General features: G+C 44.0%; 1 protein-coding gene across 1 annotated transcript; it reads left to right on the top strand.

Annotated features, from left to right (window-relative positions):
- Positions 1-4,440: 4,440 nt before the first annotated feature.
- LOC132140327 (uncharacterized) lies at positions 4,441-21,845 on the top strand. The gene is made up of 3 exons (XM_059549114.1): positions 4,441-4,814; positions 6,139-6,279; positions 19,029-21,845. The coding sequence occupies exons 1-3, from the start codon at positions 4,736-4,738 to the stop codon at positions 19,226-19,228; spliced, it is 420 nt and encodes a 139-aa protein (XP_059405097.1). The 5' UTR covers positions 4,441-4,735; the 3' UTR covers positions 19,229-21,845.
- Positions 21,846-25,204: the final 3,359 nt, after the last annotated feature.

Raw genomic sequence — 25,204 nt, 5'->3', positions numbered from 1 at the left:
TTTGTTTTATTTTGTCATACACACACACACACACATCTGACACAGCATTCATTCGTCTGCTCATATACTGTATGAAGGGTCAAAAATAATCAAACACTTCTTTCCTGTCCCAAACCTATCTTGAGTAACAAAAGGGCCATTTGGAATTCCTGTAGACATGTGGGTGCTGATAGTAATCAAGGCCTGTAGGCCAAGAAGTGTATACACTGGGGGTCTACTAATTGTCACACCCTTTGCCCAGTGGGTGTAGCTGTAATCTGCTGATTGTTCAGTTTGAATGTCTCAAATTTGGTTTCTAATCACATAGTCAAGGAAGGGATAAAAAAAGAAGATAACTACATCTATAACTGTAAAGAAACTGTAGCTGGCTCTTTCTCTTTCCTGCCTGTTTTCTTTGCTGGCGCTCTCTTCTCGGGGCTCTGCCCTCTCTCCCTCTTTTTTCTCCCTCTCTCCATCTCCCCCTCTCTCTTTCTCTCTCAGGTAATATTTTACATACATGCTGGGACACACATCATCATAGCATGTTAAGGGGCGTAACATCCGTTACACACTTGAGATATTCGGCTAATCACAAAGCACTAGATAGCTGACCAATCAGCATAAACATCGCTTTTCAGAATGATGAGCTGTGTAAAAAATAAATATGTGTTTCAGAAAGGCGGGACATAGAAGATAATTAATAATGTACATTAATGTGGAAAATAATGTGTTTTTTGAACTTTAAACCGCATAAACATATTGCATTACACCAAATACATAATGTTCTTTTTAGCAATGTCATATGACCCCTTTAAAACTACATCCGATTTGGGTGTCCGCCATGACATACACACACACACACACACACACACACACACACACACACACACACATATATATATATATATATATATATATATATATATATATATATATATATATGTATGTATGTATATATATGTATATATATGTATACACACATACTGAATATACATGTATATTACATTTAAATTACAGATTTTTTGATGCTGTTGGTGATGTGCGAAGAGTGGACGGAGTTCTTGGGAGACACGGACATCTAACGCAGAAACACACAAGAAAGCAAACATCAGACGAAGTACATGAAACAACGCTCTCACAAACACAAGACGCTAGACAGGCCAACATATAGGGATGAGTAATGAGTGACAGCTGTTGCTGATGACAATTAGCGGAGACGCCCACAAAACCAATCAGTGCTGACGCGTAACACACAGACTTCACCCACATAGTGAAAAACCCTGAGATCACGGTTTACCAACCGTGACACTTTCTCTCCTCTTCAACATCTTTTTTTTTCTTTTAAGGTTTGAGTTTCAGTAAAGTCACTTTAAACTATTTATTGTGAAAAGCAGTATACAAACCTTAAACCTGACTTGAACTGACTTATAAGACTTGTACGTAATTATGTAACTTAATAATGTAGCTAACATAATGTTATGTTAACGTATTTGTGTAACTTATAATAACAATAACAACAACAACAATAATAATAATTAATATTAGAATTAATATGCATTATAATTATTTTAAGAATGTCTCAGGTTTGACAACAGCATTAATATCTTATTCTGGTAAAATATACTGGGACTTCGAAATCTGTGATGGCAGCTTCTGTGGATAGAATATTTTATAAAGTGCACAAAATCCCAACATGTCAAAATGAACTGCTAAACTAGTGAGCTGATGTTCTGAGTGAGAACTGTGAGTTGTCTGCAGTTTATTTTGATCTGTATGAAAGTGAACAGGCAGGGCTGGACAGCAGGCTGAGTCACTGGAATTCAGCCGTAGACTCACCCTGTGGCAATCACTGCTTTAAGAGCCACAATCTACTTTACAGAAATGGACAAAAAGAAGATGCTTGTCTTTTGCATTTCATTCTTCAGAGATTTTTCTATACATCTTAGACGTCATCATTGTGGCAGTAACCAGCTTTTTTCCTGAGAAGTGCGTCATATCTTGTACAATGCATTATAATTCATCTTCAGGCAGAAAATGAAAAAAATACTGAGACCTTCATGCCAACTGGACAGTTTTCCAACAATATTGCCTGATTTGAGAACAAATAATGCATAAGCTCAGCTGAATTCCTGCCACAGCCTAATATGCCACCATCAAGCTTAAATGAAATTACAGTAATCTGATACTCTCCAGAATCCATATATTCTTCTCACGCAGGCACATTTCTAACAGGGATTACTGATTAATGTCACTATGAGGCCATCACACACCTGATGAACTGTGAGTACTGCAGTAAACAGAGACTCTTTCATCAGCGTCTAAAAGACGTGAGATATAGCAGAAGGCTTGTCTTTTGGATCCTCGGAGAGATGGAAATTTTATGCTTTTGTGTTCTCATGGTTTCACCAATATTGCTGGGCTGGTGCCTAAGCTGTCTTTGTCTTCACGCCTGCACAGCATGGAGGATTCAGAATCCTGCATCGCACACTTGTCACTCACTTCTTTGAGTCCTAAATAACAACAGATTCATGGAGCGCTATTATGAGCAATTATGTGTAACCCAAAGCTAAGCCAGGAGCTACTTGGGAAGCTGCTCATCATCTGCAGGGTTAATCTACGCACTTCTGGATCATGCCAAACAGAGTAGACCTTTTCAGTCTCCACTCACGCTTTCTTTATGCTTCATCTCAGTGCTGCAGGCAGGAAAGATAATTTTTCCTCAATAAACTCCTAATTTGCTGCTTATTCATAATAATGTTACAGTAGTTGTGTTTAGGGGTTAAGGATCTATTCTAGAATATAATTATATAGAATTAATACATTCGTGAAAAGTACTAATAAACATGGTAGTATGCATGCTAATAAGCAACTAGTTAATAGTCAATAGTGTTGCCTAATCTAAAGTGCTACTGAAAATATTATTTCATGCCAGCAGCACGATGATGAAGCATGAGTGTTAAGTGCCATTACAGGGTGGTGTCAGAAAGCGTACAATATATGGATTGGATGTTTTCTATACTATTCTATGTATATAGCCCGAGTGGGAACTCAAAAAGTTACTTTTAAAATTTGAAGTAAACCCTTCCTCATCTAAGTCATGCAATTTGAGTTATCATTCATGGAGCACAAACGGTACGGGACAAGTTTCCATGATCATTGTCACTAATTTGATCATTTGATTAATGATCCCAAAATTGACTTAAAAAACTGGTTAAGTTTTGAATTCCAGATTTTGAATGCATGTTGCTTAGAATGGAAATATTCTTTTATATCTTTTTTGTTCATGTTAATTTTTATATTATTTAAAAACTAAAACTAAACCATATTTTTAAAGCAAAAGCTGAAACTGTCACATTAGTAAGAAACTCTGAATAGTTCCCTAATCTTAAGAATTACTGTACATTTTTTTTAATCGAAATATGGATTTATATAGTAATTATTATGGCTTTAAATAATATAATATAGCAATCAACATGAGAAAAATGAACTCAATAAAAGATTTCATTCTACGCAACAGCAGAATCTATCTTTCAAGACCTATTTTCAGTCTGGAAATTAACAGAAGGATTTAGGATAATAAGAAAAAATTGATTATGCAAAGTGAATTATTGGGGAAAACAGGCCAATAAATAAAACTTGGGCCTTACAGAGACCAGGATATAGAGATTTTTCAGATGCATGGTTCTTTGACTTGGGCCAGTAAGTTTTGTTAACCTTTATATACTGACAATCAGCTTAAGAACACACTTATACTGCAAAATTACATGAAATATCCTGTTAAATCTATTTGTTTTTCAGAGTAAGGGAACTTACTGTAAACCAATTTGAATTACAGTCAATTACAGTTTTTTAATAGAAAAACATGAATACTACATGAATGTGGGTTGGAAAAAGAGTAAATGGATCAAATGTGCACACATACATCTCCTTTAACTGCAATGTGTTAATTCATATGAATATTGATGACATCCTTACCACTTCCCCAGTTAGACCTGCTACACATCACACATGCCAGACACCTCTTGATCTTGACAGTCAGGGTAACGAAGAGAAACTCTATAAAAAGAAAGATAGAGAAGCATGGCAAAAGAAGAGAGAGAGAGAGACATCTAGCATTAATGACTGCATATGAAATGCGTTTTGGGTCACCATCTAATCACTTCTGAAACTGATTGGACCCTTCAAAGCACAGCAAGCGCTTTTGATTTGTGTCTGTGTTTGTTTCAAAAACCCACCCACTCCTTCATTAAACATCACTTTCCGAGCGAGGATTTGGTTCTTAAATTTTCATTAAAGGCAATATGGCCTGAGGACTCAAACACACTAATACCACACATATACGAGCATCAAGACTGACTCTTCTATCACAGTGAGAAGCTGGGCGTGAAAGTGTTTATTTGGGGCTTTGGGATTATCATTTAGCAAATTACCTCTGATCCAGCAGAGGGTCTCATGCAGACTGTGCGCGTCTGCCAGGGACTGAAGACTCCCTCTCTAGGGCTTAGGAAGGATGGGACAAATGAGGGACAAATGACTGCACTTTATTTTGATAGAGTCTATTCTTACGGCTCATTATTGATACTTCTTTTTGATATGAGGCCCCTCCTCTTTTCCTTTGGAGTATCAGTGTGAGTGTGTTTGGTTTGAGAGTGGTGGCTCATGCTGAAAGAGGCAGAGAGCTCTTCTCCCAGGAGGATTCGTCTCACTACCAGCCCTTCATTGCTCTGCCCGTGTGACTTTTCCTGCAGCTGCACCCATGACTCTCCAGAACTGCCTGCTGCACAGATATGGACTGTATTACGTCTTGGCATTGCTGACACTTCTCATGTCACATGGTAGGTGTGTGTACTGTACGTTTGTATTGATTTGTGTCAGTCACATTGAAGAAAGCAAAATACAGATATATACTGATAATATTGTAACATATACACACACACACACACACACACACACAGACAGACAGACAGACAGACAGACAGACAGATAGACAGACAGACAGACAGACAGATAGATAGATAGATAGATAGATAGATAGATAGATAGATAGATAGATAGATAGATAGACAGATAGACAGACAGATTTTCAAAATCAATGTATTCCGTCATCATGATATTTTTCCTAGAAAACTAAGCAGAATGATTGATTTGCTTTTTCTGTTTGGCAGTGTAGACTTTGAACAGTGTTTGTATTGTCTCTATGTAATAACTTATGCTCAAATTGTATGTTTACAAAGTTTTTGTTATATAGGATGTGGATGCACTTTTTTTGACAACAATCCACTAATGAACTTAATGCAACATTCATCACTGTGTTACAAAAATCTAACAAACACAATTTTTGTATTTGACAATTTGAGGTATAATTCTCTGTGCCAAATGTATCTGAGCTATATGACAGTAATGAATTCAAATATCTTTTTTTTTTTGCGTGCAGTGTTGCCTCCTAAAGCTCACTAGCCTCATTTAGATCTAATCTTACATGCAAATACAACATTTCTGTCTGAACGGATTCCAGTGAGGGGGTTATATAAAGCAAACCACTGCCACCAGATGAACTTTGCCTTTTAAAAAGAACACGGAGATCACATAACCAGAAATTATAAATTACCATATATGAGAAAAAGCCAATAGCCTGTCAGAAACTGTACAAACATAATGCAGATTTCTACTGGAGTCTCAAAGCACGATGCCAGATACAGATCGCATGTCACTGCAAATCATTCAGAAGATTAGTGGGACATCAATAATGCATGCAAGTGAATGCTTTTCCTTGTTGATGTAAATGATTCATGCTTTTTTTTTAGGTGTTTCATTAATAACATGTTATGTACTGGCCTTCACGCACAACATTACACAAGAGGAGCAGTACATTAGCCTAACAACCACCTGTCATGGTGTAGCTAGAGGCTCTGTGCAGCTAAACCCATGTGTATCAGCAGCAGGGTTCTGCACACATGGCTGAGTGACTTAAAACCTCAGGGCTAAATTCAATCTCAGTCGCTATAACCTCATCCCTGCTTGATCTGGATCTGATAGTGAAAGAAGATACTGCTGCAAATTATAGTCCAAATTTCCGAATACAGTTGCTGCTTTTGCTCTTGTTATCCAATTTTCTCTATAACTCCACATGCAAACAAAGATCTGCTTTCTGCTTTATAGCTGACGGACTGCAATGTTATGCCTGTAACATTGTGCATAACCAGAGGTACGTGGACGTAGGCTGTTCCAGCCCCGAAGTCATCACCTGCTCCCACTCCCACAAGGGCTTCAAGCATCGCTTCTGCATCAGAACCGAAAGTGGTAAGAATGCCCTCGCCTACAACCACCCACCAGCAACCGCTAATATATCAACAATCAGAAATGGCTGCTTGGCTTCCTGTGGCTGAGATAGTCATTACATGATCAATAATCACTGTGGAGAATAATTCATAATGGTAGTTTTCATTAAATTTATTTTGGAGTAAAATCCTTTGAACTCCTTTGAACTCCAGGGGTGACACCTTTAAGAGATAGTTTACCCAAAAATGAAAATTGTCATCTTTTACTCACCATCATGTCATTCCAAACCTGTATGAGTTGCTTTCTTATGTTGAACAAAAAAGAAGATATTTTGAAGATTACTGGTAATCAAACAGTTGGTGGTTGCCATTGACTTCCATAGTATTTTTTCCCTACTATGGAAGTCAATGGCAACCACCTACTGTTTGATTACCAGAAATTTTCAAAATATCTTCATGTTCAACATAAGAAGGCAACTCATACAGGTTTGGAACGACATGAGGGTGAGTAAATGATGACAGAATTTTCATTTTTGGGTGAACTATCCCTTTAATCCTCTTCATGAGACTCCTAGCGTGTAATTGTCATCACACTTTGGCAGCGTAAGGAGCATTAGAGCCAGATGATCGCTCCTGAGCAAAGACCGACTGAAGATCAATGTTCCCTGCCCCCCACCTAATTAACCCTCAGGTTGTGTTCAAATCCCTATAACACTTGTGGTGTTCCTGGTCAAAAATGACCAGGGCACAAAAAAGCTTATAAATCTCTTGTTATGCTATATTATCACCTAATATTGGTATCAATGTTTTTGTCAGCTTGTTTTCTTTCAATTAGGACTGGTTTTGTATTTATTTTTTTAACTGATCGTAGGCCTCATTGATCTGAGCCTAGGGTTATGGTTAGTGTTCTTCTCACTGTCTGTAGCATGGGGCTGTACCTGTAACCCAGTCAGGTTTCACAAGTAGTCCAGCTCCTCCAGGATGGAGGTGCCATCACAAGGAAGTTTGTTGTGTCTCTCAGCACAGCTTCAAAGAGCATGCAGGAGATACCAGGAGACAAGCCGTTACATGAGGAGAACTGGACAGGGACATAGAGGGGCAACAGCACTGGTTTCTGCTACTTTGTACAGGGAGGATTAGGAGGAGCACTGCAAAGCCTTACAGAATGACCTCCAGCAGGGTATAGGTGTCAGAATCAGACTGAATTATGGTGGCATAAGGGCTTCATGTCCTGTAGTGGGACCTGTGGTCACAACTCAGCACCATGCAGCTCAATTAGCATTTGCCAGGGAACACCAAAGTTGGAAGGTCCGCCACTGGTGTCTTGTTCTCTTCACAGCTTCACACTTAGCACATGTGATAGATGTGAAAGAGTCTGGAGATGCTGTGGGGAGGGTTATGTTGCATGCAGCATCATCCAGAATGACTGGCAGTGTGTTAGTAATGGTCTGGGGAGGAATATACGTGGAGGATTGCACAGACCTCCACCTGTTAGCCAGTGGTTGCCTTACTGATGTTAGCTACAGGGATGAAATCCTCAGAGCTGCTGTCAGACCTTATGCTGGCGCAGTGGGCCCTTGGTTCCTCCTGGTGCCTGATAATGCCTGGCCTCAGTGGCTACAGTGTGCAGTTTTTAGATGACAATGGCATTGATGCCACTGACTGGCCCTCACGTTCCCCAGACTTGGATCCAATTGAGAACCTCTTGGATATGTATCCGATGCTGCTGTTCATGCTAGTTGGATCTGTCTGTAACTTTAGTTTTTTACCTTTTTTTTTGTGTGTGTGATTTTGAATCCAGCCCTCAGTGTGTTGAAGATTTTGGTTTCCATTGTCTGTTGTCACATATCGACTGTATATAAATAAAGATTTTTAAACTGAATATTGCATTAATTGAGTTCCAATGTGTGATTTAAGTGTTCCCTTTATTTTTTTTGAGCAGTGTATTTGCAGGCAAAAATACATATGTGAAAATGGACATGATCGACATGCTTCTGAACACTAAATATTTCTCAGATTTCCAATTTCCCCTATTCATTTTCAGCGGACAGAAATTTTTGACCAATAAAGCTAAGATCAATAAGGCCTATAGTCAGTCAGTATCAAAAAGAAATACAAACCCAGTCCTGATTTAATGAAAACTATTTGACAAAAAGATTTAATCCCATTTTTTCTTTTGTTAATGTAGCACAACAACAGATTTATATGCTTTTTTTTCGTTGTTAAAAGTTAGAGCATTCTAGTGTGATAAACAGTGCGAATATTTTCCTATTTTTTTCATATTGACAAAATTTTCACAAACTATGCTTTTTCACTCAAAAAACTGAGGCACGTTAGCTCAGATTAATGAGGCCTAAATCAGTTCCAAAAAATAAACACAACCCCAGTCCTAACTGAAAGAAAACAAGCTGATAAAAAGATTTGTAGGCGGCTCTTTTTGACCTGGAACACCTCAAGGGGAACAAGGTTGAATAAAATTAAAAAATGTTTAACGAAAATGTCAAATTTTAGCAGTGGAAGTAGGTATGCCCTGTGTGAGCAAAGTCAGTAAATCTTAGTCCAATGGAATAACATTAAGTAAAATTTTCAGGAGAAAGAAAACTCTCTCTGGGTCAAAATGACCCAAACACAACTTGAGGGTTAACCTACTTTAACCCGTACTTCCAACACCTTCATCTCCTAATCAGCCATAAAAACCAAATCCTACTGCACAAGCTTGTCTGAAGGTATCACCAATTCCTAGAAATCCTTCTTGGTATTTTACTTTATGTAACGGTCACGGTTACTGAGGGAGAGGACCCAGATGCAGAATGAACAAGGGACGTTTATTGACAATTTAGACAAAGCACGATAGGGGGGAGTGGTTTGAACAGTCCAGACAATAGGATGGGGCATACAACAATGGAGCAGGCAGATGGGGGGGGATGACCGCTGAGGTGGGCCCTGGGTGACAACCGAGTGCAGGACTGTAGAGGAGGCTGTGCAAGGGACCAGACCACAGCACCAGGAACCAAGGGCACTTGGCTATGGAGGTGAAGCCACACACGTCAGACCTCCAGGCGGGGAGACCCAGTGGCCAGGGAGAAAGCAGCAGGCAAGACAGGAACAGACAGAACTCACAAAACACTAGACAAGACTTAAGATAACAAGAGAACAATAATAATAATAATAATAATAGGCAAAAAGTCAGACAAGAATGCTATGACCTAGAAACAAGATAAAAGGGGAACTAGAGAAATAACCAAAGCTAACTAACTAAAGTTAACTAAAAAGGTAAAGAAACAAATACCAAATAAAGTTCTAGAGATAACTGGAAAAACTAACCAAGAAAATAAAACAAAGGGGAAAATAAATACTTTAAGGAACAAGTCAAACTCACGAGAAAATAAAAATGAGATCCAAACAAAAAGAAACACTTAAACTAGACTAGAATAAACAATGACAAGATAAACTTAAACTAATAAATACCAGACTTTAACAGACAAGGAAAAACTCTATAGTATAGATCAGCTAGCAAGCTAAGCAAACACTAACTCACATACAAAACGAACCAGCAACCACAAGAGGGAAATGATCACAATAAATAGGAAGGAAAGCACACAAACACAAGGTGAGAATAATCAATTAATGAGCACCAAACAAGGACTAAACAAGGGGGCGTGGTAATGTGAAACAAGGTGGCAGGACGAAAGGAGCACATGGCCAACATAAACAGAGACAAAGCCATGTGGTCATACACAGGGAAAACAGAGAAACACTAAACAAAGACAAAATAGACAGCTGCCAGGGCAGAACCCTGACAGTAACGCATTCATGGCAAATTTTGCACTCCAAAGGTGGCACAGAAACACTTCTGAAGTGACATTTACTGTAGGTGTCTTTAGACAGACTGTTTAATGCTGCTCAGAGGTGGCATTTACACAGCAATTACACTGTATACTTTTGTAGGGGTGTAACGGTTCTTGGTAAAAATTTGAACCATTCCATTCTCCCCCATGGTTTGACACACACTTAAATCTGACATCTGTAATATAGTTTGTTAAAAATAACAACACATAAAACAGACAGAGTTCGGCTAAAGTTTGTTCCTCTTCAGGAACTGGAGCTGCGTCGAAACACTACGGGGAACGCGTTTAGTGTGAGCGTTCCTCGTGGTGTCGGTCCCGCTTTCGCCAAGGCGGAGCGGCGCCTGCATTCGCTGGGTTCGCTGATAGATCTGCTGGAGGGTATGGAGACGGGCGCATCCCTATCTCCTACTTCACCCGCAGTGTTGTGCATGAACGCGTTCAATGAACTCGTTCATATTTTCGCCGAACGCTGAACTGAACGAATCACTTTGCATACAATGAACGTGAACTAGAGCGGCGCTCACTCTGGCAGGAATGAACAGCACGCGCAGTTCACGTTCACGCTCATTTGAAAATTCAGGTTTTACCAGGTCTTAATTTGAGCCGGAACATGTTCCGTCACCTCCGACATTGGATCCGGCACCTCCTGTGTCACTAAAATTAATTGCCTAAATGAAAAAAAAAATTACTGTTTGTGTAGTGTTCAATGTTTGTGACACATGACTTGCGCGCTTGTTGTACTAGTTGAGATTGCTGTTAGCCTCGATCGTTTCACGCAGGGGAAAAATGTCAAAAAGACAGGAAAGTTTGCTTAACTTTTTCAAATACGCTGGACAGTCAGATCCCAAACAAGCAAAAATCGTTTCCGCTGATCAAAAAGGAGACCACGGTGGACACAGTAGCCTAGTATCGATATCTCGTTATTTCGACATAATAAGGGGACATTCTAATCTGCATTAAGCCACATTAAGCATTCTTACAATGGTTTTCTATGGGAGGAAAATGCTTAACCGTTCATATTATGGGCTCATCTGATTTTTTTGTACATAGCATAGCCCATTTGTTAGGATTTTAGTATCATAATGATTAGGCTAAGAAATGCACACACAATTATCCGTGAACTTGATTTGAACAAATGCCTTTCAACTTGTGTGTGCAAAATTCAGAATTAAATTAATGTGCAGAAATTTGTACAAATAGAGAATATGCTATGTAGGCATACTATACTGTTGTAGCCATTAAAAAAAACGCGTTTCATATTTGTTAAAATATTATGTTATTTTTATTTCCATTTATGTTGATTTATGAAAAGTGAACAGCACGACCGAGTGAGATAGGATGCGCAATATGAGACATGGAGCGGGTCAGACATGATTTTGACCGTTGAAGTTGAAGTTGTTATAGAAAGCCTTTCTTTAAAGTGAATTTCGTTTTGTATAAATTTAACAAATGAACGTGAACTAGTTCGTTTTTAGTTCATTTAAAAAAAAAATTAACTATGAACATGAACTAGTTCATTATCATCTGTGTGAACTGAACTTTGAGCTAGTTCTTTTTAAGTATGAACTGGCACAACACTGCTCACCCGCCAAATCTGCCCAATCTCCGGGTTCGGAAGCCCGGATATTGCCCCCCCCCCCCGCAAAGCTCGCAATTGAACAAATATAAGCTGCATAAACAATAGTTGCACAGACAATAGTTGCACAAGTATCAGTTTCACAAGCATATTATGCCTAAACTTTATAACGAGCAGCATTAATGAGGAGCGCAGCTGACTGTGCTTCTTGCATATCAGGGGAAGGGTTGAAAACGGCTCTGCCTATCTCCATCCGTGTTCCCTAGATCTAGAGTTCGTTTTCGAGGTTCGCAAGCACGTGCACCGGTTCCTTCCCCCTCTGTGCACTCGCAGCTGCAAGCTACTTATCTCAGAGGAGATTAATACTGTTTGCGGTCTCCGGCGAGCAATGTCCTCAGTATTTTCTGCCGCATGGGTAGCGGAGCTGAGATGCTCGCCGCCCCTTCGGGGGCCTCTTACACCAGAGGTCAGTTTCGAGAGACTGATTCCCATAGTAGATTATTTAGCAGCGTGGAAACTACTGCCAAATGTATCTCAATGGGTCCTGTGCACAGTAGAAAAAGGATGCCGTATTCAGTTTGGCTCTCCACTGCCGAGATTCAATGGGGTTACTCTGACGTAAGTTGGCCCCGAGCAGGCTCTGGTTATGGAACAAAAAGTGAAAACCCTATTAGGGGAGGAGGCCATCGAGGTGGTCCCTCCTCAAGACAGGGAGTCTGGGTTCTACAGCCGGTATTTCATAGTTCCAAAGAAGGATGGGGGGTTGCGTCCGATCATAGATCTGCGGGTCTTAAATCGATCAGTTACGAAACTGAAGTTTAAAATGCACGATCACGCATGTTGTAGCTAAAATCAGATCCGAGGACTGGTTTATCACAATAGATCTCAAAGATGCATACTTCCTCATATCCATCCTTCCACAACACAGGAAGTTTCTGAGGTTCCCTTTCGGGGACGAAGCTTACCAATATCGAGTACTTCCCTTCGGCCTTGCACTCTCACCCCGCAAGTTCACGATATGTGTTGATGCGGCTCTGGTTCCTCCGCGCATGCAGGGCATCCGCATTCTCAATTATATCGATGATTGGTTGATTTTAGCTCAATCAGAGCACTGTGGCAGTTCAACATCGAGATGTCGTTCTCGAACATATGGTTCGAAGCTGGGTTTGAGACCGAATGCCAAGAAGAGTGTACTTTCTCCAGTCCAAAGAACAATCTAGGGGGGCGTAGTGTGGGATTTGACCACGATGCAGGCACGTTTGTCCCATGCTCGTATAGAGTCGATTCTCATGTCAGTCGAGAGAGTCAAAGAAGGCCAGTCACTCACTGTCAAACAATTTCAGAGATTGTTGGGTCTGATGGCAGCTGCGTCCAATGTGGTGCCTCTTGGCCTGCTGTACATGAGACCCCTACAGTGGTGGCTCAAGACCAAGGGATTTTCCCCCGAGGGGCAACCCACTTCGAACTGTCAAGGTCACGCGGTGATGCCTCCATGCCTTGAACATGTGGAAGAAACCTTGGTTCTTGAATCAGGGCCCGCTGCTGGGAGCCCCTTGTTTCCGTGTAATACTAGCGACGTATGCATCCCTTACTGGCTGGGGTGCGGTTATTAGTGGCCACCCTGCCCGTGGTCTGTGGAGTGGTCACCATCTGACATGGCATATCAATTGTCTAGAGATGCTAGCAGTTTATAGTGCACTAAAGCACTTCCTCCCAGACCTGAGAGGTCACCATGTGTTGGTGCGCACCGACAACACATCAGTGGTGCCTTATATCAACCACCAGGGAGGTCTGCCTTCACACCCCTTGTACAAGCTTGCGCACCAGATCCTTTAGTGGTCCCAGGGCAAACTCCTCTCCCCCAGAGCAGTTTACATTCCTGGGAAATTAAATATGGGAGCAGACATACTGTCGAGGCAGGGGCCGAGGCCCGGGGAATGGAAACTTCACCCAGAGGTGGTGAAGCATATATGGAGAATCTTTGGCAAAGCTCAAGTAGACCTCTTTGCGACTCAAGAAACATCGCAATGTCTCCTCTAGTTCTCTCTAGCTCATCCAGCTCCTCTGGGACTGGACGCTATGGTACAGACCTGGCCGAGGCTTCGTCTGTACGCCTTTCCCCCTATTGCTCTGCTCCCAGGAGTTCTGGCGAGAGTACGCCGGGACGGGGTCCATCTGTTGCTAGTAGCCCCGTTCTGGCTGGGTCGAGTATGGTTCGCAGATCTGGTCTTGCTCCTCGACGGCTCTCCATGGGAGATACCGATCAGGACAGACCTACTCTCACAGGCGCAGAGTATGATAATTCACCCTCGCTCTGTGTTGTGGAAGCTGTGGGTGTGGCCCCTGAGGGGGCACAACTATTAGCAGCTGGTCTCTCAACCGAGGTTGTTGAGACCATCCTCCAATCCAGAGCTCCCTCAGCGAGGAGACTGTATGCCCTGAGGTGGAAACTCTTCACCTACTGGTGCAGAGACTGTCAGCTTGACCGAGCTAACTGCCCAGTTGGTACAGTTCTGGAGTTTCTACAAGCCAGGTTCTCTGCAGGGTTGACCCACTCCACACTGAAGGTTTACGTGGTGGCCATTGCGGCCTACCATGTCCCTCTCGATGGTCAGTCTTTGGGAAGACAACCCCTAGTTACACGTTTCCTCCGCGGTGCACTGAGGTTGACACCTCCAGCATGGTCCCGTATTCCCCCGTGGGACTTGGTTGTGGTGTTAGAGGCTCTTTGTAAAGCTCCATTTGAGCAAATACAAGATATATCAGACAGACATCTGACCCTTAAAACTACCTTTCTGTCGGCTATTAGATAGATCTTCTATAGATTTTCAGGCCCTCTCAGTGGCCCCTGCTTATCTTGACTTTGCACCCGGCATGGCCAAAGCATTCATATACCCTCGAGCGAGATATGTTCCTAAAGTTCTCTCTGTCACACCACAACCTGTAGTGCTGCAGGCCATCTGCCCTCCTCCCTTTCGGGAGCCAGACCAAGAGAAGCTTAATTGTATGTGTCCAGTTTGAGCGCTGGATGCATACGTCCACAGAGCTGCCCCGTGGAGAAAATCAGACAAATTGCTAGTATGCTACGTGTGACGAGTGGGGCGGGGCCGAGGGACATGGGAGCGAGGCCGGGGGAGTGATTGGAGATGAACTGCACCTGTTCGTCCCACCGGTCTCGAGGCCCATGGAGGAGATGGAAGGATATAAAACTGGAGCGACGACAGTGAAGGACGAGAGAGGACCAGGCCTGGGCTTTTAGTTGTGTTGTGGTTTTTATTTTATGCGCACCAGTCGTCCGTGAGGGGCTGGTGCGCTGTTTTGTGTTTATTTTGTTATTAAAATGTTGTTTGATTGTCCGCCGGTTCCCGCCTCCTTCTTCCGGATGAATATGAAGGTTGATATCATTACAGTGGTGCCGAAGCCCGGGAGAAGGAGGGACGCGCTGCTGAGGATCCCTCGCCGCTGTGGTGAATCCGCGGTGCCATCGAGCTGGCGAGGAGTGTGCCGCCATGGACGCTCGAGGCGGTGGACTGGAGCGAGTTGCCGGGGACGGGCGAGCTCGCTGCCGACCGCCCACGATAGGGAGGGACGGCTGCCGTCCGTGAGGGAGCGGAGGAGTCGGCGCCGTTCGCCAGGGGGCCGGAGCCTGCTGCCTCCGTGAAGGTATCCGGAGGAGCAGGGAACGGGGGACTCCTGCCGGCTGCCCAAAACCGGAGGAGCCGTCGCCGTCCACCGGGCGGCGGAGGAGTGTCGTGCCGTCCGCCGAGGGCCGTCCAGTGCCACCGCCAGGCACCGCGGAGGAGATCACCCAGCTGGTGGAGGGCCGAGCAGCGGTGCGTCTGGGAACCGGAATTTTTTTTTTTTTTTTTTTTCCTCTCTCCCCTCTCTCGTCTCTGTCGCTCCTCCTTCCATCTCCTTTTCTCTCGCCTCGCCTGTCCTACCCCCGGGTTCCCGCAGGTCCCCGGGAGCGGCCCCCCCGGAGGGAGGGGGGGGGGGGAGTAGAGCGCAGTCTCGGGAGTACCCCCCGGCCTGCGAGGGGCGATGGGGGTATGTGACGAGTGGGGCGGGGCCGAGGGACATGGGAGCGAGGCCGGGGGAGTGATTGGAGATGAACTGCACCTGTTCGTCCCACCGGTCTCGAGGCCCATGGAGGAGATGGAAGGATATAAAACTGGAGCGACGACAGTGAAGGACGAGAGAGGACCAGGCCTGGGCTTTTAGTTGTGTTTTGGTTTTATTTTATGCGCACCAGTCGTCCGTGAGGGGCTGGTGCGCTGTTTTGGGTTTATTTTCCTTTATTAAAATGTTGTTTGATTGTCCGCCGGTTCCCGCCTCCTTCTTCCGGATGAATATGAAGGTTGATATCATTACACTACGGTCCCCCCAAAAGGGGTTTTCCTGCATCTAAGCAGACTATTAGTCATTGGATAGTTGAGACTATCAACGCCACCTATGAGCCCTCTGGTCTTCCCCCGCTGTCGGGAGCCAAGGCTCACTCTACTCGGGGTATGTCGGCCTCAAAGGCCTTTCTAGCAGGTGTGTCCATGTTGGACATCCGCAATGCTGCGGGGTGGTCCATGCCTTCCACATTTGCAAAATTCTATGGCCTAGATATGCCAGTCACTCCAGGCACTTCAGTTCTCTCGTCCTAAGCTGTGCTCTTCAGATACACACTAGGCAGGGATTTGGTAGTCTGGCAGCGTGGGCACATCGTTCCCCGTAGCATTTTGATGCAGCTCGAGTTTCTGAAGAGGAACGTCTCTAGGTAACGCATGTAACCATAGTTCCTCGAGGGAACGAGACGCTGCGTCTCGAGGCCATATCCCCGGCACCCCTGCCGGCGCTTGCTGGTACTCGAAGCTGATGCCGGCTGCGTGGCTCATGCCTTTATAGCTTCCTGGTCACTTACGTCACCCCACCCGTGACGTCACGCTCTTCTATAAGACAGATTACACATGATATTCAGAGTCGCTCACGCTAAACTCGTTCCCCGTAGCATTCGACGCAGCATTTCGTTCCCTCGAGGAACTATGGTTACATGCGTAACCTAGAGATGTTTCTGTTGATGGATATGCATTCAACAGCGATGAACAAAAAAAAAATAACATGGAAAAACCTTGTAGATTTTGTAGACGCATGCTCAAGTATTACCAATCATTTCACAGTATAGGCTAGTCTTTTTCCCCTAAAATAGAACATGCCGAACCATACTGAAACTGTGACTCTGAAATGGTGATACAAAAAAACATGAATAATTTTAATCGTTATACCCCTAATACTTTTTTGTGGTGGGTCTGAGCAGGTATAATTCTGTCTGGTTTTTTGAGCATGCACAAAGCAGCCTTAATTCCGCTGTGCAAAGACAGTGGATCCAAACCCTTGGAATTTCAAAATCTTTCTAAACCATGGTTCAAAAACATTATGATGTGATTTGAAATAAAGCTCAAAACCACTGATATGAAACAAATGATGAATATTTTGAAGCTTCATGAAGCAGTGTTGTAAACGCTCTCATTACTAACATCGAGACTGTCGTTATGCTTGAGGCTTCCAGCACAACTTTTCCTGGTATCACTGTATGAGCTAAATATTTTGTAACCTGAAATCCTGACTACATTTATAACCCAAACGGTGTTGACAAAACCCAGCCAGACTCTCAAACAGACAGTCCTTCCGATAGGTGACAGACAGACACAGTACAATTGATAAGGCTGATAAGAGCATTTAGACAGAGATCATCAGGGATTTCTCTTTCTCTCTCTGTTGGATCATCGGCCAGCTGTAATCCTCCAGAGTTATCCACTTTCACAAGTCGAGCCAGCTCTGCCTGCCTCCAGAGCTCAGCATGCATCACAGAGCTGTCACATGACTCAACCCTGAGCAAGTGTTTGTGCCGCTTGTTTTACTGTACTGTATGGCCAAATCTTCTCCTTTTAGTTGAAGGTGTATTGTGCGTTCAAAATAAGACTTTTACGGTTTTCGTGACATGTTATTGATGATAATTCAGATTCTGAACAAAATTGTGTGTTTACAGTAGTGCACTTCAGTAGAAATCTATGGATAGAGCACTGTAGACTACTTTCACTGATTACTCTACACAAAAATGTGTTACTCAGGCTATGAAGTCTTAATTATCTTTTTACCAGTGGGACGATGGCTGCACTGTAGGTGGACAAACTTATGGTTATGTGTTACTGACATAATTGCTGTGGGTAGATTTGTTTCCATGTAAACAGTCCCTTAGTGGAATTAGTAACTGCATCATAGTGAAACTTGGCAGGAGTTACTAGAAGATTAAAAGCTTAAGTAAAAAAGAAAAAAATATATTCCTGTAAACCACTGATTCTAGTTAACTGTCACACCCAGTTTTATGTATTCATGCATGATGTAAATGTCATCATGTTGTATGAAGTGTGATGTGAAGAAGTGACGTGGAGGCATGGAGGAAGTCATTTCTTGTGTGAGATGATTCAAAATGTGCTGATGTTCCTCTCAAAAAGTGAATAAGATAGGCTTATACTATAGGAAAGCCAGTTAAATGTTTGTGGGTCCGAGTGCATGTAGGAGTGTGAGGAATGAGAGTGTGGAGGTGGCAAAGAATGTGTTGAAGATGCAAAATATAGAAATGCAATTCTAAATGCAAAAAAACAAAAACAAAAAAAATCTATGAAATGTGGCAAGAAAGGTGGAAAAGAAATCGCCTATGTGCGCACCTTGGGTTTAAGACATTACAGGTGTTTATCTTTTAATGTATTTGTTTGTTTTATACCAATAATTATTATATTTTACCACACCAGAAAGACTCGTTCATACTCTACTGTCTGTGATTACCATTATTTGTATGTTTTGTTCTATAACATAAATTACACACGTGTCATGTGTTAAACATTAAAAATATACTGTATAAGTTAATAATAAATCTCTATATAAGATTGGCTGAAAAAAAAGTTTATCAAGCATGTACACTCACTTTTGGTATATGAAGTTCGTATAGCCCCAATCAATTATGTTTAGTTTTTTCTTTTTTAACAGTTAATAATTCATGTTTGACTGTTGGTAATTTGTTGTAGAAGAAAACTTAAGTCTCTTCATGCAAAGTTAACCACAGACATTAAATTCTACTCATAAATCCAAAACTGCCATTCTAAAAACCCACAGGAAATTCTTAACCCATGTACCCATGGCTCAGAAATGCTGGTTCTCCTCCAGGTTTTAGACCAACTAACTAAATAGTTCTGTTGTGACATGCATTAAAATCATGACTTCACGTGAAATCAGTTTGAAGTTGATTCTATGTAACCCAGCATGTGGTTTCTCTAAAACACTGTTTTGTTTGTGTTACTGCAGTTGCATTGGGAGTCATGCTGACTAGTGGCTGCGCGACAGCACGACACTGCCACACGCAGGAGCTGCCTGGAGTCAACATCCACTGCTGCGGCTCTGATCTGTGCAACAGCGCCACCAGCTGGCGGACGGACACACTGCTGCCTATTTGCTCACTGACGTTTTCTCTCTGGTTTCAAAGGTTGATACTTTGGACGAAATAACTTTGAAATTTGTACATCACGACAAAATCACGGCAGCTACGCTTCCGATGAATGACATACATGGTGGAACTTGAAAATATACCTATAAAAGATGTAAACACAGACCCTGGAGTATTAGGCCTAGGCCTAAGTGTGGATAAACCAATCCTTTACGTAGCCTAGTATTGTTCTCTTTGGATACTTAGGCAAGGCAAGTTTATTTATGTAGCATTTATATATAGTTTATTTCAGTGTAAGTATCAAAAGCACTTTTATATGGACAACAATATATTTTAAACTATTTGTTTTATTTTGAATCGTTTTGCTCAGCCAAAAATGAGAAATTATGCTCTTTACAATATGTGTGAAAATATGTGATCAGGAATTACATCCTATTTAAGGCCCAAATGTTCTAAAAAAAACTGGTAACGGAAATTATACTTACCTTTTTATTGTGGGTATTATTATTTAGACATTTTCTTGTGTTTTTGTAATTTCTTTAAACCAACTGATCTCAAGCTGATTTTTAGTGAAGTCTGTCACTCAAGTTCGAACGTCCTAGCAGAGTAATCAAGTTTAGATTAGCGCATTATTTTTGAACATACAGTAATGCACGTTTGATAAGTAAGAAAGTGTTGAAATACTTCTTGTATTTAGTTTTAATATAGGCCTAGGCTAAGGCCTCTAATGCGCCACATTGACAGTTTTGTTTTTGTTTAAAAATGCATACAATATTTAATTACTGAACGAGTACATTAAAATGTTGTTGTCTTACCTCTTGCTTGCTAAATCATATCCGTAAAGGTCTGGTTAGTGAGTGTGTGGGTGCTTAGTTTGTAACTGAAATCTTCGACCAGCGTTTACATTGGCAGTTCAAAACAACAAATCCTTCTTAACCACTGACGAACAACCAATTGTCAAACAAACTACAGAAACTTCAAACTCCACGAAGTCTGCAATCAAGAAGGGGGATGTATTTAGGATTTGAAGTTCTACCATCAGTTGTGTTTCGGCACAGCACATCCGATGGTAGAACTTCAAATTGTAAATAAAGTTTCATATCTGCTTCGGTGTTTCCATGCATCTATGTAAAATGCTATTCCTCAAGAATTTGCAATTTTATGTTTCAACCAGATATGGCAAAAAAAGGTTCCAAGTGGTGCTTTAGAGATTTAGCCTTTTTTTTTTTTTTTTTTTGGTGTTTTTGTCTTTATTGGGACAAGACAGTTTTTTAGACAGGAAGCAAAGTGGTAGAGTGAGGGGAAAGGTCCGCAAGCCGACTCGATCTCAGGACACCCAAAGCGTATTTTAAGAAAACATGCCTAAGATATTTCACTTAATACCAATTTGGTTTCAGTTAGATCAGTCAAAATTGAATAATTTTGGTATTCTTCAATTTCAGCTTTTTTTCATAATCATAAATAGGCTACAAGGTTTCTATTTCAGCTATTTGTTTTGACTAGAGTCAGTAATATTTCCATTTCACAGTTTTGTAGCTAATCCACACGACAGTACTTTATAATTGCTGATCCATGGGGATTCTTGGCTGAGAAGTGAAAATCTATCTCTAAATGATTTCTAAATAGAGCTCAAGGCTACAGGAGATGGCAGTGTTTCACAATCTCTTGACACAGGCATAAACGTTCAACCTGACAGACTCTCTGACACAGCAGAGATCTTGCAATGCTCAGTCCACTGTGATCGTTGTAATTAGAGCCATGAAACATGCCTGACTAGTGCAGTATTTTATTAGGATTCATTCTTTGCCAGAAATCATGTTTATAACATGTACAGCAATACTTCATGTGGCTCCTTTGAAGAGGCGACAGATTCAGAGAACATTTTAAGAGCAATGGCCTGTCTTATGGTGAAAGCTCTTATGAAAATAAACGGGAAGAGATCCGCGGAGGCTCGTGGCTTGTTTTGATTGATTTAATCCAGCCTTGGAGAAAACACAGGCAGTGAGACCCATCCCTCACAGAGTGGAGGAAGAAGTGTTTCATCTTTTAACGCTTCTCATGATTCATCCAGAAATTAGCAGAGAGAGATTGCGGAGACAGGTTTGAGGGCTGGCGTATAAAATAAGGCAGTCATATACACTCCAGACTCTCAAAACTGTGCTGTCTCTGAGCTAATGAGCGCTGAAGCACAAGCTGTACCCACCGTGCAGCACCCGAACTCTCTCCTGTCTTTAACGTCTGCTGTCGCATGCCTCTGACACTGAAAGGACTGCTTTCACAGGCATTTTGAAAAATGGTCTGTTGATTGCAGTGAATTTGGTGAGAATCTAGGATCCATTTGGTGCTTTTGAGTGGATTTGTTTCAGTTTGTTCAGTATTTGTCAATGTCAGACCACAGTTGAAGCCATGGCATGAAATTCATTCACTTGTCATAAGTCAATGTTTGTCTGTTTAAAAAACAAAATGCTTTTTAAATTTCACTGTGTGTGACTGAGGTACAAAACAAATGCTATGATGTTATGGTTTTCTAGCTGGTTGTCAGGTCATTGTTGTGTGATTGCTAAGGTGTTTTAGGGTGTGTTTTTTTTTACTGGCCTCAAGCTGTAGTTGCACTAGACCTGGAGCATACAAAATTACTTTGGCCACTGTAACAGACATGGTATGATGACTCTCTCTCTCTCTCTTTCTCTATATATATATATTGTCACGGGGTGAAGAATCACTCGACAAGGTTTCGTTAATATAATGCCCCGGAGGGTGGATTTATTTAAGGTGCAAAGTGCCTGGTGAAGTGAGGTGAGCCACTTCCTGATGGCTGGGTTTCAGAGGAGAAACGAGAGAAGGATTAGACCAGCGTTTCATTCGGCTCGAGACTGTCTTGTGAGTGCAGCGTGTGCTGCTTAAAAGTGCACAGGCTGGTGGGGAGCATCTGTGAAAGTGAAAGTGACGTGACATTCAGCCAAGTATGGTGACCCATACTCAGAATTTTTGCTCTGCATTTTAACCCATCCGAAATGCACACACACAGAGCAGTGAACACACACACACACACTGTGAGCACACACCCGGAGCAGTGGGCAGCCATTTATGCTGCGGCGCCCGGAAAGCAGTTGGGGGTTCGATGCCTTGCTCAAGGGCACCTCAGTCATGGTATTGAAGGTGGAGAGAGAACTGTACATGCACTCCCCCCACCCACAATTCCTGCCGGCCCGGGACTCGAACTCACAACCTTTCGATTGGGAGTCCGACTCTCTAACCATTAGGCCACGACTTCCCCACCGATCAGCCGGCGGTGAGGACGTGCAGGTGTTCTGCGTTGATTGCCAGGGCGACGCTGATTCCTCCGAGGACGCTCGTCACACCCCCCCCCCCCCCCCTAAGCGTCGTTCATGCAGAGAGTAGGGATGAAGTTAGGGGAGGGTGGGAAATGACCCCTGACAGACCTGCGTAAGCTGTCCAGATTCGGGAGAGGCCATCGGCGTTCGCGTTGGTGGCCCCGGCTCGATGGCGAACTTCAAAGTGGAAGTCCTGGAGTGCTAGGAACCAGCTCGTCGACCCGAGGCATGGGGTACCTGTCGAATTCAGAGACTTTGATCAGGCGGCGGAAGTCATTGCAAAAGCGGAGGGTGCCATCCGGCTTTGGGACCATCACAATGGGGCTGGACCAGGGACTCTGGGATGGCTCAATTACCCCCAACTTCAGCATTTGGTGGCCTTCCGCAGGGGGACTGCTTCTGGGTAGCGGGTGGCGTAGTCGACGATCACCAGGATGTGCTCGTGTCCGCGGGCAGACTTTGGCAACGGCCCCACTATATCCATTCCAATCTGCTCGAAAGGGCACCTCGATGATAGGCAGCGGGATGAGCAGGCTGGGGGGAGGGGTCCGAGGCGACGTGGCCTGGCAGGTCGGGCAGGCTTGGCAGAAGCCCTTCTGTGATGAGTGGGGCGGGGCCGAGAGCCGTGGGAACAGGAGCGAGGCCAGTGGAGTGATTGGAGATGAACGACACCTGTTTGACCCACCGGTCTCGAGTCCCACGGAGGAGATGGAAGGATATAAAACAGGAGTGACGACAGTGAAGGACGAGAGAGGACCAGGCCTGGGCTTTATTTTGTGTTTTGCTTTTTATTTGTGCGCGTCAGTCGTCTGTGAGGGGCTGATGCGCTGTTTTGTATTTACATTTACATTTTACATTTATTCATTTTAGCAGACGCTTTTATCCAAAGCGACTTACAATTGCTATGTATGTCAGAGGTCGCACGCCTCTGGAGCAACTAGGGGTTAAGTGTCTTGCTCAGGGACACACTGGCGGTTCACAGTGGATTCGAACCCGGGTCTCTCACGCCAAAGACGTGTGTCTTATCCACTGCGCCAACACCACCCCTATTTATTTATTTTGTCATTATTAAATTCCAGTTGATTGTCCGCCGGTTCCCGCCTCCTTCATGGACGCTCGAGGCGGTGGGCTGGAGTGAGTTGCCGGGGACGGGCGAGCTCGCTGCCAGCCGCCCGTGATGTGGAGGGGCGGCTGCCGTCCGTGTGGGAGCGGAGGAGTCGCCGCCGTTCGCCAGGGGGCCGGAGCCTGCTGCCTCCATGAAGGAATCCGGGGGAGCAGGGAACGGGGGACTCCTGCCGGCTGCCCAAAACCGGAGGAGCCGTCTCCATCCACCAGGCGGCGGAGGAGTGTCGTGCCGTCCGCCGAGGGCCGTCCAGTGCCACCGCCAGGCACCGCGGAGGAGATCACCCAGCTGGTGGAGGGCCGAGCAGCAGTGCGTCTGGGAACCGGAATTTTTTTATTTTTATTTTCTTCCCCTCTCTCGTCTCTGTCGCTCCTCCTTCCATCTCCTTTTCTCTCGCCTCGTCTGTCCTACCCCCAGGTTCCCGCAGGTCCCCATGAGCGGTCCCCCCCGGAGGGAGAGATGGGAGTAGAGCGCAGTCTCGTGGGTACCCCCCGGCCTGCGAGGGGCGATGGGGGTATGTGACGAGTGGGTCGGGCCCGAGAGCCATGGGAACAGGAGTGAGGCCGGTGGAGTGATTGGAGACGAACGACACCTTTTCGACCCACCGGTCTCGAGTCCCACGGAGGAGATGGAAGGATATAAAACAGGAGTGACGACAGTAAAGGACGAGAGAGGACCAGGCCTGGACTTTATTTTGTGTTTGCTTTTTAATTGTGCACAATAGTCGTCCACGAGGGGCTGTTGCACTGTTTTGTGTTTATTTTGTTATCAAAATCTCATTTGATTGTCCGCCGGTTCCCGCCTCCTTCTTCCCGATGATTAGGAAGGTTTTTTCATTACACCTTCACTTTGGCCTCCAGGCCTGGCCAGTGGAAGCAGTCGCGGATGCGTTGGATGGTATTGGCTGACCCCAGGTGACCTGCCATAGGATGGGAATGGGCCAATTCCAGGAAGGTTTCGGTCTTGGACCAGGGTACCACCAACAACTTCTTCTCCTCCCCCCTACGCTGGGCGACACAGTACAACAGGCCATTCTCGACGACAAAATGTGGGAGAGGGTGGGGCCATGGGAGGACGTCCTTCCCGTCGACGACTCGCACCTGAGTCCAACAGTGCTTGAGTCGGTCGTCCTCCCGCTGTTCCTTGGCGAAAGAGCCCCCTCCAGTGGCCTGTTGGAACACATCATAGAACAGATTAGTGGTTTGGGAGGGGGACTCACCTTCTCTCCCACTGTCGGAGACGAGCACGGCCGGCCGGCGGCGGCCTCCACAAGCTCCACGACGTTGCTCAGGTTCCTCCTCCCGACGGCCTGACAGTGGGCGCGAGGTAGCGCGCGGAGGAGGCGCTCGACCACCACTCGTTCCGCTACCTGTGTTGGGGTGGGGTCTCCCTCCAGCAACCAATGCAGAACCAGTGAGTTCATCCTCCGTCCTGCCCAGGCGAGTGGCGAGGTGTTCCACTATTTGCTGCTGGTGGATACTCACTTCCGCGAGGCGTTGCAAGACGTCTTCCATCGCGGGGATGCACGCACCGCCTTCCGTGGTGCTGGTGCGACAAACAGGGAAAGAAGGAGAAAAGA

This window comes from Carassius carassius, chromosome 5 (genome assembly GCF_963082965.1).
Source record: "Carassius carassius chromosome 5, fCarCar2.1, whole genome shotgun sequence".
Classification (NCBI taxonomy): Eukaryota; Metazoa; Chordata; class Actinopteri; order Cypriniformes; family Cyprinidae; genus Carassius; species Carassius carassius.
The sequence above is the reverse complement of the archived record's forward strand: the minus strand, read 5'-3'. Positions and strand labels throughout refer to the sequence as shown.

What these genes read in the sequence shown, in the direction of transcription:
- LOC132140327 (XM_059549114.1), top strand. Translation starts at nt 4,736, where the DNA reads ATGACTCTCCAGAACTGCCTGCTGCACAGATATGGACTGTATTACGTC. An exon ending in GACACTTCTCATGTCACATG is followed by an intron (nt 4,815 to 6,138) that starts GTAGGTGTGTGT and finishes TCTGCTTTATAG; the next exon opens with CTGACGGACTGCAATGTTAT. An exon ending in CTGCATCAGAACCGAAAGTG is followed by an intron (nt 6,280 to 19,028) that starts GTAAGAATGCCC and finishes GTGTTACTGCAG; the next exon opens with TTGCATTGGGAGTCATGCTG.